Below are 16,981 nucleotides of genomic sequence, written 5' to 3'. Positions count from 1 at the left end.
TAAACCACGAGTTGTATGCTATCAATTATAACAATATATCACAATGTATAGTCTTTGAGTGTACAAAACACAAAAAAAATCTTTGACATATAATTAGAATCTTACATTAATCACTGTCTCAATTAAACTTCATTCTAGCACTCATATAAAAATGATAAAATATAGCGGTTGACAGATATGACACATTTAGCAACATATATAAAAGAAGGAAATTTAGTGTGAAATGAGATTACATACTGTGTTTAATCATCCTACTTCTGGAGAATAAAATACAATCTTGAATTCCAACCCATCTTCTCCATGTGAAGCACAAAGATTAAGTAGGTCATATGTCACTGGCTTTAACATTTTTTTTATATTCAGCTTATTTTTCTCTATATGCCATATGGGCAAATTTGTATGTTTAAAGTGCTTCATAAAGAAACTATTTACTTCAAGAAAGTAAAGATTTTAAAGTAAAGAAAATATCTATAAAAAGTAAAAATAATTTTAAGTATAATTTGTGGCTTTTCTCAAATAAAAGACCAAAATTTTTCCTAAACCTTGTTCATTTAATGTAAATATCTGTGGTTACTGCCTTTTAACATATTCACTGGAGTTTTAAATCTTTGTAAGTGGGAGATGTATTAAATCTTTCCTGATCAAAGTATTAGATATTCCTATTTATTACTTGAATGTAACAAGCATCTATTAAGTTCTTGCAATGTGCCAGGAATGTGCTGAAATAGGGCACAATTTACAAAACAAGTAAAACAGGTTCTATACCCTCAAACTTCTCAGAGCCTAGCATGAGCAAAAAATAACAATACATTGTACAGGTGTACTCAGCAGGAGAACTGGAGATGTAAGGTAGAACAATTTAAATACCATAGTATATGTAGAAATTTAATATATGTTCATGTGACCATTTCATGAATTGAGGCAAATGATGAGGAAATAAGGCTGAAGATCTGTTGTTGTACAGGTTGTATGTGCTACACTGTGCAGAAATGGGAAATGTTTAAAATGTTATTGCTTTTTTTAAATGTTATTGCTTAATGTCGAAAAGCATTCATAGTATTGAGAATACTATTCAACTTTTGTTGTGAGTACAATGAAAATGTATATCTTCCTGGATAATAGATGTAAACTTGAGAATTAATAAAATTTTGTGTATACCCAGCCAAATCCACATATTCATTATAACATTGTGACTTTTAACTCCATTCTATAGATGATATTTAAGGAAAAGTCTGATTTTTGTAATTCTCTAGATTGGGATTTTGAACAATTTAAAAGGGAGAGAATATAGCCAGTGTAACTTTAAGTGGAATATATTCTATAAAAATATTGAATCACTAAGTCGTATACCTGAAACTAATATAATATTGTAAATCAACTATACTTCAATTAAATAAATAAATACAAGAGAGAGAAGGCACTCATGACTTAGATAGATGGTCACTGGCCACTACAGACAAAACCACTGCTGGGGCCAAGTACAGGGTCCCATGAACAGCTGCCCACACCATCAGATAACTAGGCCATAGGAAAGAGGTGCACCAAAGAGCCAGACTGTGCTGAACAGACCTTTGGAGGGACCTGCCTGCAGCTGACAAAACTTCTGGAGGGCCAGACCCCCAAAGTCCTCAAACCTAGGGCTAATGTTCCAGAAAGGCCAGGACACAGCTGCTCACACTCCGTGAGGACCTAAACATTGAAGACAAGTCTCCCAGACGGCCAGACCAAACAGAGCCTGATCGCCAAAGAGTTAGTTCACAAGAATGGGACATCTCAGAGGACCATGTCATCTGTGATGGGACTTGGGCAGAGTATGGTGGCCTAGATCTCCGGAAGACTAAACCATCCAAGGGCCAGATTCCCAGTGATAAAAATTCCAGAGCTAGAACCTCCAATGAATCTAGCCATGAAGGATGGAACACCCAGAAGACTGTGCCATGGAGATCAAGGCCACCTGAGAAATTGTCTTCCATAGTGTCAGACCAAACAGGCAAAGACCACTGGAGGAGCAGTGGAAAACAAGACCACCAGGCTAGACCCTGGGGAACAAGGGAGGACCAGATACCAAAGGGAAATGCTACAAAGGGGCAATGACAGAGACAGGATCTCATCCTAGTTCCCTGGTACCAGCTCTACCTCCTGCTCCTGCCCCTGTCCATTGGTGGCTAATGAAGCCAAGAAAAGCTGGAGCACAGGGATGGCACCAGTAGTGGGAGTGGAGGTAGGAGGATAATCTCATCCTCTGCCTGTGGCTCAATCCGAATTTCAGGGCAGGAAGTTACCCAAAGTAAATAAAGTTGGGGGAGGCGGGACAGGCCATGGATTAAGATGTTTTAATACCTAAGTAGCCAGACGCTATGGAACCCTAAAGGCAAAATATTTGAATTTGATCGAGAGACCAGAAAAATGTCTCTGCACGTATTACATTTCCTTGTATTATGTTTTAAAAATATGATATCTCTCATTTATTCTTAGAAGAAAGGTAAAGATCCATTAACTTCTTTTATGAACCTAACCTACCTTCATTGATAGAAAACTAATACATATAATTTTATTACATAAATTTCTCTTGCTACAATTCAGCTGTCTTACTAGAAGCATAACTGACTTCATTCTAAATTGTAATCTCTCCATTAAAGTTCATGGTACTGCAGTTTAAATTTATAAAGCTTAGGAATAAAAATTAACACCTAAAATTAAAAATCACAAGTCATTTGACATTCTCAAGTGAAAACTTTTGATAAACGTGTGATGGATAGCTAAAATAGAATAGTAAATAGTATAAACATTCTTCTGTATGTCAAGTGTTTAAAAAGGACACAGAATATATAGGTCACATGTAATATACACAAAAATATATTTCAGCTTTTATATTTCATATTGTTTTATACACAGCATTATCAGTAATTCTTTTGTAATGCTCGTTTGCACTAACTTTTATGTGGTCATATATATTTAAAATGGAATTAGTTTGTAGTTAGGTATAGAATAAGTCTCTAAAATATATACAGTTTACATCTCTAGGGTACTTAAACATATTTTTACATTAATTAGTGCTTTATTAAATTCTTGCTCATTACAATTTTTCATATAATTTTCTAGGGTGAGAAAAATCCATGTAAAATGTTTAGCACTGTGATTGACACAAAGAAATCACTCAATAAATGTTACCTAGTAGTAATACTGTTATTAAACAAATTTTTATGTTTCTTAATTAAAATGTGAAAATGATTGAACAGCAAATTTGCTAAAACTGAGACTGTTATCCCTGTAATATCTTAATTACTTAGTCATACACATCAATAATCATTAGGGCATAATAGCTACCTTGAGTTTGAAGCGATTTTCAAGACTTTTTATTTTTATGTCTGTTTCTGATAATTGAAGGATCACTGATACATACTGAAATTATTCATTGAGATTTTCCTAGACATTACACTAACCAATTCATATAATATATAATAATATTTAATGATTACATGTAATATGTATATAATCCACTATATGCTTGGATTATATTACTTTCTACAATAAACAATTCTAAAATGATAAGATAGTCCATGGTATATCTTTATGATCTTGCACCTATAAAGAATGATTACATAGCTTTGAAAGTAAAATGTGAAAGGAGTCCATTGTACAAAATAACTTTTAGCAGAAGCTAGAATATATTTTGAATTCTGTTTGGCAGATCTGAAAAGACAAAAGAGCATTTCCATTGTTTGCTCCACAGAATACAGATGGTACCAATTTTATCCTAATCAAATTTTGAAAGATGGTTATATGACTATTCAACTTAGTATATACTAGTGTTTTTCCAACTTGTTTCACAGAACACTACTCATTTCTTTTTATAAATCTTAAGAAACATATGAAAACAAAGTTCTATGAAACAAATTTTGAGAAACAGTGACAAGAAATTCAAGTGTATGATAGACAATAATGAGGAAAAATAAAAATATATGCAGCTAGATATTAATGGGGAAAATTTTCCACAGAAATTTAACACCTCGCAGCTTCAACTTCAAGAAGTTTAAAAGCATTTCTGATAAATGGTTAAGAGCTCTGAAACTCAATCAAAATTTGTGAGACGGGGACATAACCCTCCACAGTTTTAAAGTATATGGGCTAAAGTAAGACAGCAGAAGTTTGTAACAACAGAGAAGGTCTGTGAAGATCACAGATGATGTACATTTATCAATTATTCTACATTGGATTTGCAATTGGAATTGCAATGCATATTCTACGGCTTCACTCCACAGTCTGATTCAGGATTGTAACTGGGGCCAAGAATTCTACACTTTAGCAAATTCTCCAGATGATTCTGATACATTTGGCCCACTATTGGCAGTTTGAGAAACACAGAAAAATGCACAAATATCACTAATAAATAGAGATCTCATAAATTCTAGTACACAGGACAAAGTCTCAGGAAACTTTAAAAAATAAAGAAAATAATAAGTGATTATATGGAGGGAGATGAAATGAAAATAAAGGAGATTCAGACATTAGGTTCATCCTGCAAACAAAACAAAACAAAACAAACAAAAATACAAGTGCAAATTTAGAGGACAGGCTTTGAAATTTCAAACTAAGTTTTCTGAACTGCACAATACACCAGTTGGCCTTGACAGTGTCATTGGCTGTGGTTAAATAAATAAATTCTTGTAGCTACTCCCTCTGTAAAATATTGCATAGTGTTGCACATGGTGTGGTAGGACTAATGAAGCCTAACCCACATGCCTACACACACACCCCAGAATCCCTGGAACCTGTGAATATATCATATTACCTCGCAAAAAGGACTTTGCATGTGTAATTATGCTTAAGGACTTTAACTTGGGGAGATTGGGTCTACATGGATAATCAAGGCTAATCTAATGACATAGGCCCTTAGAAGCTAAGAAATTTCTCCAGCTGAAGTCAGAGATGTGTGGGAAAAGAAGATAGTAGAGAGATGCACTAAGAAGGGAACATCTGAGAGATTTCAAGTATGAGAAGGATTCATTTCACCTGTGGCTAGCTCACAAATGTAGGTCATACATGCAAGGAAGAGAGAGGCCTCTAGAAACGGTGGGCAATAGATATTTTCCAGAGCCTTCTGATAAAAGCCTAACCAGCTGACATTTTTATTTCAGCCTTATGAAACTCTGAGCAGAGGACTAGCAGAGACGACCAGGACTTTTCAGCTACAGAACTGTGAGATAATATATTTTTGTTGTTTTGCTGCTAAATTTGTGGTTGTTTGCTATGGTAGCCATAGAAAACTAATATACATGGTAGAAGATACCCATCACAAATCAATACCTGAAGATGTTCTGCAGGATGATGACCAATCCCTCAGTACTACCCAGCTGCCTAGTACCTTACATTTTAAGTCAGGATCTCCCAAACATACATTGAAATATCATGAAGATATATGAATCCATTTTCACTGAAGCAGAAAAGACAGAAATTTAATGTTTTATATGTAGAAACAATGGAGAGCTATGAAAATATTTTTGACAGTATTTCATGAAACTTGACAGTCAAACCAGAAAGTATGGCAATATTATAATACATCTTCCAAGTTCCTACAATTTCAGTATACTTAGTATTTGCTGAAAGAATAAACTAACCTAAAATATCTTTATACTTTGATGAACAGAGCACAAGTTCTCTATTATGGAGCCTTTAACAGAAAACTATTGTATTACTAACTCATCCAATATTGCCAAAATTATGCTTAAAATTAAACCTTTGTGTTTGTAGTGTTTTAAACTATGAATTAAGTTGCCAAGATAAAAATATTCAACTATTGTGAAAGTACCTTCAAAAATAATGATTATTACTATCACAATGGAGGAAAATAAGTCTTGGAATGCATCCTCCCCTGCTAGAGAAAGACACAGTTCAGAAATGTATTAGGTAGAAAATAGTGTTCAAAACTGCTGTGATATGGCATTATTAAGAATATTAAAAAAGAGAAAATATTTTTACGCAACAGTTTGCTAGCAGGTATTTTTTTCCTAGGGAGAAAGCACTAGATGAAACTTTCAGTTTAAAACTTTCCCAACATGCAAACTGTTAACCTGTATACTAAAGCAATTCTATTTTATATATGATTGTTTTCTAGTGTGCTCTTTAAACATATTATATATTGAATTATTATGTGCTTTAGAAAGTAACCACCCCTGCTACTGTATTTGTACATCTCTTATCATGATGTTAGATGTGGTGTGGTGCGTTCTGGTAATATGGTCCTGGGGAGGCGAGTCGAATTCTGTTATGCTATTCCTATGGGTAAGGAAGGGACCATTCCCTAAACTAGGTGAGATTTTATTGTCAAGTCACATAGAGAAGAAATTACAACTACATGACCTCAATAAGAAGCACTTGAGAACAGGTTATTTTTACCTTCAGATTTTTTTACACTTTTAAAAAAGAAAACAATACAGATTCTGTACATTTTTAACACCATCAGCCAAGCCTGTGGTGTCACCCAGTTATCAAACAATAATTGTATAGTGAAACATGAGTACCCACACTATGTGGGATAAATAAAGATTATAAATGACCTCCAATAAGTTCAGGTTTTGATACTAAGTGAGCCTGTAGCAAACTTCCAGATAAAAAACAACAGTTTCAAGTGCTTCTTTATTTTCCTCTTTGTGGTTAAGGTATTATGGATCTGTGGGACTGGAAATACTGGTTCAAAATGAAAAATGTCAACTCTTGTCTCTTCATAGAATTTTATCTTTATTCTAACTTGCAGAGAACACAAATGACCAGTTTATTTTATGGCAGAGAGGCAGAGAACAGAGGAGAATAGGATGGAGTCTGTGATGGCTGAATCTCAAATCAGACCTAGTTTCCTTTTACTCTCAGATTCTGTTCCCTTTTATTAAGATTTAAACCTATAAAGATGCCATGGTCTCATCTCCTAAGAAGATTTAAGGGCAAGATTTTCCTCTGTCTAGGCACACTGCAATGAAACATTAAAGCCTACTAAGTCTAGCTTTTTATTATATATTGATGATTATTGAGAAGATGAATCTTGGTATAAGATTTGATATAGCAGGATGAACTATAACGTCTGTCCTGGTGATTTTTCTTCTATTTTTACCCTGGAGAATTTTGGTTTTACTACATTGAACTGGGCAGTGGGCCTTTTATATTATCATCACTTACCTTCATAGTATACTTTAAATCCATGAGCACTAACTGCAAAATCACTGGTCAAACGTAGTGAGAACACAGATTTGGTACTTGTCACTGGTGGTGGCAGATGGAATCCTGTTAACCTGAAACATAAACAGAATTAATTATTAGCTATAGACATTTTTCCTAATAGAGTTGAAAGAGTATTAAAAGTCATTTTATCAAATCCCTAAGCTTTGTGAGTGTGTGTGGTGTGAATTAATTTATGACATGTTGATTAGAACATGTCACTCATTGAAAGCAATTGCCATAAGTATATATAAATATGTTTATTTATGTGTGCGTGCTATTACTGTTTATCATGTCTATCCCATATATCATCTATATGAAAATATTGATCAATTCAAACTTTGGGAAGTAAGTTATGAGATTATGGGTCTGTGCATATTTTAACTGTTGATTTTAATAACACTTAGAAGACATTTTTGTTGAATTTTCCTGACAGTTTAAAATATATATGAGTGGGAAATATTTAATGAAATTTAATATTAAAGGAAGAGATATTATCTAAATATGAAATCTTGAAAGTAAAATGTCTACATGTGAGAAGTGATTTTGTTTTATCAGATTCCAGGAAGTTCTATTAAAATTAAGAGTTGCAAATTATTTTAGGTTAATAATGCATAAGTTTACATAACAAATATTTGTCTGATATTTTTGCCCATAATTTACTACTTATTTTGCTAATAAATTATTGCATATGATAAGCTCGATTATATAAAATATAATTTACAATTGACACTTAATAAAGCAGAAAAGAAAAATTAAAAATAAGAAAAAGCACATTCATTGGATATAATTTTTATAAAACTAATGAAGATGAATAATTTTAAAAATTTTCTATGAATTGCCCACTATGTAACTTTCTCATTTTTTACTCTTAATATGAGATTAAGGATTGAGAATTTTATACAATGGAGTTATATTATTTTTTAATATACTTGCTATTTTTGCCCAACATTATATAGGTAGAATTAGTCTGTACTGAAATTATCAAATATTTTTATTTCTGAATAGCAGTAGTTTTCATTTGTCTCAGGCCTACTTACTCTAAAAATTTATTAAGAACCCCAAAAAGATATTACAGGCTAGATCTATCAATATTTATGCTATTTACGTTTAAACTGAGAAACATTTTAAAATGTGCATTAGTAATATCATTTAAAAATATCCAGAATAAATCCATTATGTGTTGACATAAATAATATTTTAGTATTAAATAACTATCTTTTCCAAAACAAAAAACGAGAAGAATACACTGTGCTTTATTTTTGCAAATCTCTTTAATGCCTGTCCCATTAGTAGAAAGTAGCTAGATTATCATATCTGCTTCTTTATTGAATATATTGCAATATGTTATTTTGTTTGATGGGTATGAAGAACACTGACCTCACTTAGACATTTAGTTGTAAAAGGGAAGAGTATTCTAATAGCTTTTGCTTGTAAAAGTGGTTATTCTTCTTTGATACTACATAAAAACTTGACTAGTTACAATGTTGAATTCAAACCATATCAGCTAATTTTTTTGCACTCTGTAACATTAAAGTCCTTTGGGACTTCCGGGTAAGATGGCGGAAGAGTAAGACGCGGAGATCACCTTCCTCCCCACGGATACACCAGAAATACAGCTACACGTGGAACAACTCCTACAGAACACCTACTGAACGCTGGCAGAAGACCCCAGACCTCCCAAAAGGCAAGAAACTCCCCACATACCTGGGTAGGGCAAAGCGGAGAGATCCGCACACAGAGGATCGGTGCCGAGCGGCACTCACCAGCCCGAGAGGCTTGTCTGCTCGCCCGCCGGGGCACGCAGCGCTGGAAGCTGAGGCTCGGGCTTCGGTCAGAGCGCAGGGAGAGGACTGGGGCTGGTGGCGAGAACTCAGCCTGAAGGGGGCTAATGTGCCACAGCTAGCCGGGAGGGAGTCCGGGAAAACTCTGGAGCTGCCGAAGAGGCAAGAGACTTTTTCTTCCCTCTTGGTTTCCTGGTGCGCGAGGAGAGGGGATTAAGAGCGCTGCTTAAAGGGGCTCCACGGACGGGCGCGAGTTGCGACTGAAAGCGCGGAGCCCAGTGACAGGCGTGGGACGCTGGGGCTGCTGCTGCCGCCGCCAAGAAGCCTGTGTGCGAGCGCAGGTCACTGCCCACACCGCCCTTCCGGGAGCCTGTGCAGCCCGCCACTGCCGGGGTCCCGGGATCCAGGGGCGGCTTCCCTGGGAGAACGCACGGCGCGCCTCAGGCTGGTGCAACGTCACGCCGGTCTCTGCCGCTGCAGGCTCGCCCCGCACTCCCTGCCCCTCCCTCCCTCCCGGCCTGAGTGAGCCAGAGTCCCCGAAGAGGCTGCTCCTTTAACCCTGTCCTATCTGAGCGAAGAACAGACGCCCTCCGGCGACCTACACGCAGAGGCGGGGCCAAATCCAAAGCTGAGACCTAGGAGCTGTGAGAACAAAGAAGAGAAAGGGAAACCTCTCCCAGCAGCCTCAGAAGCAGCGGATTAAAGCTCCACAATCAACTTGATGTACCCTGCATCTGTGGAATACATGAATAGACAACACATCATCCCAAATTGAGGAGCCCGGAGTCAGTGCTGTGCCTCTGAGGTGGGAGAGCCAACTTCAGGACACTGGTCCACAAGAGACCTCCCAGCTCCACATAATATCAAACGGCGAAAATCTTCCAGAGATCTCCATCTCAACACCAGCACCCAGCTTCACTCAACGACCAGCAGGCTACAGTGCTGGACACCCTAAGCCAAACAACTAGCAAGTCAGGAACACAACGCCACCCATTAGCAGAGAGGTGGCCTAAAATCATAAAAAGTCCACAGACACCCCAAAACACACCACCAGACGTGGACCTGCCCACCAGAAAGACAAGATCCAGCCTCATCCACCAGAACACAGGCACTAGTCCCCTCCACCAGGAAGCCTACACAACCCACTAAACCAACCTTAGCCACTGGGGACAGACACCAAAAACAACAGGAACTACGAACCTGCAGCCTGCAAAAAGGAGACCCCAAACACAGTAACATAAGCAAAATGAGAAGACAGAAAAACACACAGCAGGAGAAGGAGCAAGATAAAAACCCACCAGACCTAACAAATGAAGAGGTAATAGGCACTCTACCTGAAAAAGAATTCAGAATAATGATGGTAAAGATGATCCAAGATTCTATTTCCCAGATCCAAAATCTTGGAAATAGAATAGACAAAATGCAAGAAACAGTTAACAAGGACCTAGAAGAACTAAAGATGAATCAAGCATCGATTAAAAACACAATACATGAAATAAAAAATACTCTAGATGGGATCAATAGCAGAATAACTGAGGCAGAAGAACGGATAAGTGAGGTGGAAGATAAAATAGTGGAAATAACTGCTGCAGAGCAAAATAAAGAAAAAAGAATGAAAAGAACAGAGGACAGTCTCAGAGACCTCTGGGACAACATTAAACGCACCAACATTCGAATTATAGGGGTTCCAGAAGAAGAAGAGAAAAAGAAAGGGACTGAGAAAATATTTGAAGAGATTATAGTTGAAAACTTCCCTAATATGGGAAAGGAAATAGTTAATCAAGTCCAGGAGGCACAGAGAGTCCCATACAGAATAAATCCAAGGAGAAATACGCCAAGACACATATTAATCAAACTGTCAAAAATTAAACACAAAGAAATCATATTAAAAGCAGCAAGGCAAAAACAACAAATAACACACAAGGGAATCCCCATCAGGATAACAGCTGATCTCTCAGCAGAAACTCTACAAGCCAGAAGGGAGTGGCAGGACATAATTAAAGTGATGAAGGAGAAAAACCTGCAACCAAGATTACTCTACCCAGCAAGGATCTCATTCAGATTTGATGCAGAAATTAAAACCTTTACAGACAAGCAAAAGCTGAGAGAGTTCAGCACCACCAAACCAGCTTTACAACAAATGCTAAAGGAACTTCTCTAGGCAAGAAACACAACAGAAGTAAAAGACCTACAATAATGAACCCAAAACAATTAAGAAAATGGGAATAGGAACATACATATCGATAATTACCTTAAATGTAAATGGACTAAATGCTCCCACCAAAAGACACAGAGTGGCTGAATGGATACAAAAACAAGACCCATCTATATGCTGTCTACAAGAGACCCACTTCAGACCTAGAGACACATACAGACTGAAAGTAAGGGGATGGAAAAAGATATTCCATGCAAATGGAAACCAAAAGAAAGCTGGAGTAGCAATTCTCATATCAGACAAAATAGACTTTAAAATAAAGACTACTAGAAGAGACAAAGAAGGACACTACATAATGATCAAGGGATCGATCCAAGAAGAAGATATAACAATTGTAAATATTTATGCACCCAACATAGGAGCACCTCAATACATAAGGCAAATACTAACAGCCATAAAAGGAGAAATTGACAGTAACACACTCATAGTAGGGGACTTTAACACCCCACTTTCACCAATGGACAGATCATCCAAAATGAAAATAAATAAGGAAACACAAGCTTTAAATGATACATTAAACAAGATGGACTTAATTGATATTTATAGGACATTCCATCCCAAAACAACAGAATACACATTTTTCTCAAGTGCTCATGGAACATTCTCCAGGATAGATCATATCTTGGGTCACAAATCAAGCCTTGGTAAATTTAAGAAAATTGAAATTGTATCAAGTATCTTTTCCGACCACAATGCTATGAGACTAGATATCAATTACAGGAAAAGAGCTGTAAAAAATACAAACACATGGAGGCTAAACAATACACTACTTAATAACGAAGTGATCACTGAAGAAATCAAAGAGGAAATTAAAAAATACCTAGAAACAAATGACAATGGAGACACGACGACCCAAAACCTATGGGATGCAGCAAAAGCAGTTCTAAGAGGGAAGTTTATAGCAATACAATCCCACCTTAAGAAACAGGAAACATCTCGAATAAACAACCTAACCTTGCACCTAAAGCAATTAGAGAAAGAAGAACAAAAAACCCCCAAAGTTAGCAGAAGGAAAGAAATCATAAAAATCAGATCAGAAATAAATGAAAAAGAAATGAAGGAAACGATAGCAAGGATCAATAAAACTAAAAGCTGGTTCTTTGAGAAGATAAACAAAATTGATAAACCATTAGCCAGACTCATCAAGAAAAAAAGGGAGAAGACTCAAATCAATAGAATTAGAAATGAAAAAGGAGAAGTAACAACTGACACTGCAGAAATACAAAAGATCATGAGAGATTACTATAAGCAACTCTATGCCAATAAAATGGACAACCTGGAAGAAATGGACAAATTCTTAGAAATGCACAACCTGCCAAGACTGAATCAGGAAGAAATAGAAAATATGAACAGACCAATCACAAGCACTGAAATTGAAACTGTGATAAAAAATCTTCCAACAAACAAAAGCCCAGGACCAGATGGCTTCACAGGCGAATTCTATCAAGCATTTAGAGAAGAGCTAACACCTATCCTTCTGAAACTCTTCCAAAATATAGCAGAGGGAGGAACACTCCCAAACTCATTCTACGAGGCCACCATCACCTTGATACCAAAACCAGGCAAGGATGTCACAAAGAAAGAAAACTACAGGCCAATATCACTGATGAACATAGATGCAAAAATCCTCAACAAAATACTAGCAAACAGAATCCAACAGCACATTAAAAGGATCATACACCATGATCAAGTGGGGTTTATTCCAGGAATGCAAGGATTCTTCAATATACGCAAATCAATCAACGTGATACACCATATTAACAATTTGAAGAAGAAAAACCATATGATCATCTCAATAGATGCAGAGAAAGCTTTCGACAAAATTCAACACCCATTTATGATAAAAACCCTGCAGAAAGTAGGCATAGAGGGAACTTTCCTCAACATAATAAAGGCCATATATGACAAACCCACAGCCAGCATCGTCCTCAATGGTGAAAAACTGAAACCATTTCCACTAAGATCAGGAACTAGACAAGGTTGCCCACTTTCACCACTATTATTCAACCTAGTTTTGGAAGTTTCAGCCACAGCAATCAGAGAAGAAAAGGAAATAAAAGGAATCCAAATTGGAAAAGAAGAAGTAAAGCTGTCACTGTTTGCAGATGACATGATACTATACATAGAGAATCCTAAAGATGCTACCAGAAAACTACTAGAGTTAATCAATGAATTTGGTAAAGTTGCAGGATACAAAATTAATGCACAGAAATCTCTGGCATTCCTATATACTGATGATGAAAAATCTGAAAGTGAAATCAAGGAAACACTCCCATTTACCATTGCAACAAAAAGAATAAAATATCTAGGAATAAACCTACCTAAGGAGACAAAAGACCTGTATGCAGAAAATTATAAGACACTGATGAAAGAAATTAAAGATGATACAAATAGATGGAGAGATATACCATGTTCTTGGATTGGAAGAATCAACATTGTGAAAATGACTCTACTACCCAAAGCAATCTACAGGTTCAATGCAATCCCTATCAAACTACCACTGGCATTTTTCACAGAACTAGAACAAACAATTTCACAATTTGTATGGAAACACAAAAGACCCCGAATAGCCAAAGCAATCTTGAGAACGAAAAATGGAGCTGGAGGAATCAGGCTCCCTGACTTCAGACTATACTACAAAGCTACAGTAATCAAGACAGTATGGTACTGGCACAAAAACAGAAAGATAGATCAATGGAACAGGATAGAAAGCCCAGAGTTAAACCCACGGACATATGGTCACCTTATCTTTGATAAAGGAGGCAGGAATGTACAGTGGAGAAAGGACAGTCTCTTCAATAAGTGGTGCTGGGAAAACTGGATAGGGACATGTAAAAGTATGAGATTAGATCATTCCCTAACACCATACACAAAAATAAGCTCAAAATGGATTAAAGACCTAAATGTAAGGCCAGACACTATCAAACTCTTAGAGGAAAACATAGGCAGAACACTCTATGACATAAATCACAGCAAGATCCTTTTTGACCCACCTCCTAGAGAAATGGAAATAAAGACAAAAATAAACACATGGGACCTAATGAAACTTAAAAGCTTTTGCACAGCAAAGGAAACCATAAACAAGACCAAAAGACAACCCTCAGAATGGGAGAAAATATTTGCAAATGAAGCAACTGACAAAGGATTAATCTCCAAAATTTATAAGCAGCTCATGCAGCTCAATAACAAAAAACCAAACAACCCAATCCAAAAATGGGCAGAAGACCTAAATAGACATTTCTCCACAGAAGATATACAGACTGCCAACAAACACATGAAAGGATGCTCAACATCTTTACTCATTAGAGAAATGCAAATCAAAACTACAATGAGATATCATCTCACACCAGTCAGAATGGCCATCATCAAAAAATGTAGAAACAATAAATGCTGGAGAGGGTGTGGAAAAAAGGGAACACTCTTGCACTGCTGGTGGGAATGTGAATTGGTACAGCCTCTATGGAGAACGGTATGGAGGTTCCTTAAAAAACTACAAATAGACCTACCATATGACCCAGCAATCCCACTACTGGGCATATACCCTGAGAAAACCATAATTCAAAAAGAGACATGTACCAAAATGTTCATAGCAGCCCTATTTACAATAGCCCGGAGATGGAAACAACCTAAGTGTCCATCATCGGATGAATGGATAAAGAAGATGTGGCACATATATACAATGGAATATTACTCAGCCATAAAAAGAAATGAAATTGAGCTATTTGTAATGAGGTGGATAGACCTAGAGTCTGTCATACAGAGTGAAGTAAGTCAGAAAGAGAAAGACAAATACTGTATGCTAACACATATATATGGAATTTAAGAAAAAAAAATGTCATGAAGAACATAGGGGTAAGACAGGAATAAAGACACAGACCTACTAGAGAATGGACTTGAGGATATGGGGAGGGGGAAGGGCAAGCTGTGACAAAGTGAGAGAGCGGCATGGACATATATACACTGCCAAACGTAAGGTAGATAGCTAGTGGGAAGCAGCCGCATAGCACAGGGAGATCAGCTTGGTGCTTTGTGACCGCCTGGAGGGGTGGGATAGGGAGGGTGGGAGGGAGACGCAAAAGGGAGGGGATATGGAAACATATGTATATGTATAACTGATTATATTTGTTATAAAGCAAAAAAATAAAATAAAAAAAAAAAAAAAAAAAAAAAGTCCTTTGGTTCACCTTGTCCTTGCAATAGATTATATTTACTAATGCATTTTTTAACATTATGCATGCATTGGTCATTTGAAATACATTGGTTCACTGAGTTAGAGAGATCTTCCAAATATTGATACACTTCATTATAAAATAGTTAAAAATCACATTTATTTTTATTTCTATTGATCGCACTAGAAAAATCTTTAAACTTGGGGAAGCTCTAAAGCTTACAGTGGTGGATTGAAGTTTTCCAAAATTCTAATTTTTTACTTGAAAACTCAGGCTTCATCGCTGACAGCAAATCCTGTCAGTTGTTTTCCTTGAAATAACAACTCAGGTTCATATTTTTCAGAGGGGCAGGGGGGAAATAGATACCAAATGCCTAAGTGTGACTAACCACAGTTTATCTGTTAATCATTCTTTCAAATAAAAATTTGTTCCATGAAAAAAGTGGCTAGTTCAGCTGATAACTCAAGCTATTTTTCCTTCAGACAATCATCATATTTTAGTAGGCATAGAAAGGTTTTTGTTTGTTTGTTTTTTCATTTTTTTTTCCATTTTGTCACACAGGTCATTAAAAAGAGGAGTATTACAGGGTGGACGTTTAATGACATAATTAGTTATAGCTTTAGCAGGAGCATTCTTAAGTACAATTGGATTTTTTTTTTTGCACTGCAAATGTGTGGCAGTAAAGAATACAATGACTAATGATTACTAGTACAGTTTGAAGTCACTGACTTGTGTTAATGCACCAGCAGTTTTATACCCAGCATTACTTTTGTGCATGAGGGCAAATGCCAATACAGAGAAAAAGGTGAATAATGCCTCAATAGTATTATGGAAATAATTTTGATTTCATGGACCCCCTGAAAATGTCTCAGAACTTTCAAGGATGCATGGTTCACATTTTGAGAACCACTGTTGTATAGGAATCTACTGCAATAAATATACCACAATTCATTTATTCACTCACTGTTGATGAACATTTGGGTTCTATATACTTTGTTTAGTATGTCTTCATCAACATCCTTATCAAAGTCCACTCTTGGGACTTGCCTGGAAGTCCATTGGTTAAGACTCCGCACTTCCACTTCAGGGGGCTTGGGTTCGATCCCTGGTCGGGAACTAAGATTCCCACATACCGCACGGTGAGGCCAAAAAAAAAAGTATATATATATATACATATATATATATATATATATATATATATATATATATATATATATATGTATATATATATGTTACCAATGTGTATCTCATTTGTATTATAGTCAGATAACATTTTCTCTATGAATTTAATCCTTTGAAATTCATTCAAATTTGCTTCATGTTCAGATATTGTAAATTTTTATTATGTGCCTAGTTTTCTTATAAAGAACAAACATATTATTTTCCTCTACTTAATCCAAGTTATCACAAACTTAAACAACACCCATTATTATCCCACAGTTACATGGATCTAGGCAGAGCATAACTCAACTGATTCTCTGCTTAGAGTCTCACAAGAATGGAATCATGGTGTCAGCTTGGCTGAGACGCTTTCTGGAAACTCTGCAGTTATATCTGCTTCACTTCCAAATTCAGCAGGCTATTGCCAGAATTCAGTTTCATGA

At 36.3% G+C, this 16,981-nt stretch overlaps 1 protein-coding gene across 3 annotated transcripts in view; it reads right to left on the bottom strand.

The window, feature by feature from the left end:
- Positions 1 to 16,981, bottom strand: part of CSMD3 (CUB and Sushi multiple domains 3) — a gene marked incomplete at both ends in the record, with an annotated part of 1,109,686 nt that overhangs the window by 929,394 nt on the left and 163,311 nt on the right. For all 3 annotated transcript variants that reach the window (XM_082600704.1, XM_082600705.1, XM_082600706.1), the window contains one exon: positions 7,171 to 7,283. In XM_082600704.1, the coding sequence (XP_082456830.1) occupies positions 7,171 to 7,283 (113 nt within the window). The remainder of the gene's footprint in view (positions 1 to 7,170; positions 7,284 to 16,981) is intronic.

This window comes from Mesoplodon mirus (genome assembly GCF_964341445.2).
Source record: "Mesoplodon mirus genome assembly, chromosome: 16".
NCBI lineage: Eukaryota > Metazoa > Chordata > Mammalia > Artiodactyla > Ziphiidae > Mesoplodon > Mesoplodon mirus.
Note: the sequence above shows the minus strand (reverse complement) of the source record. Positions and strands in the feature narration are given on the sequence as shown.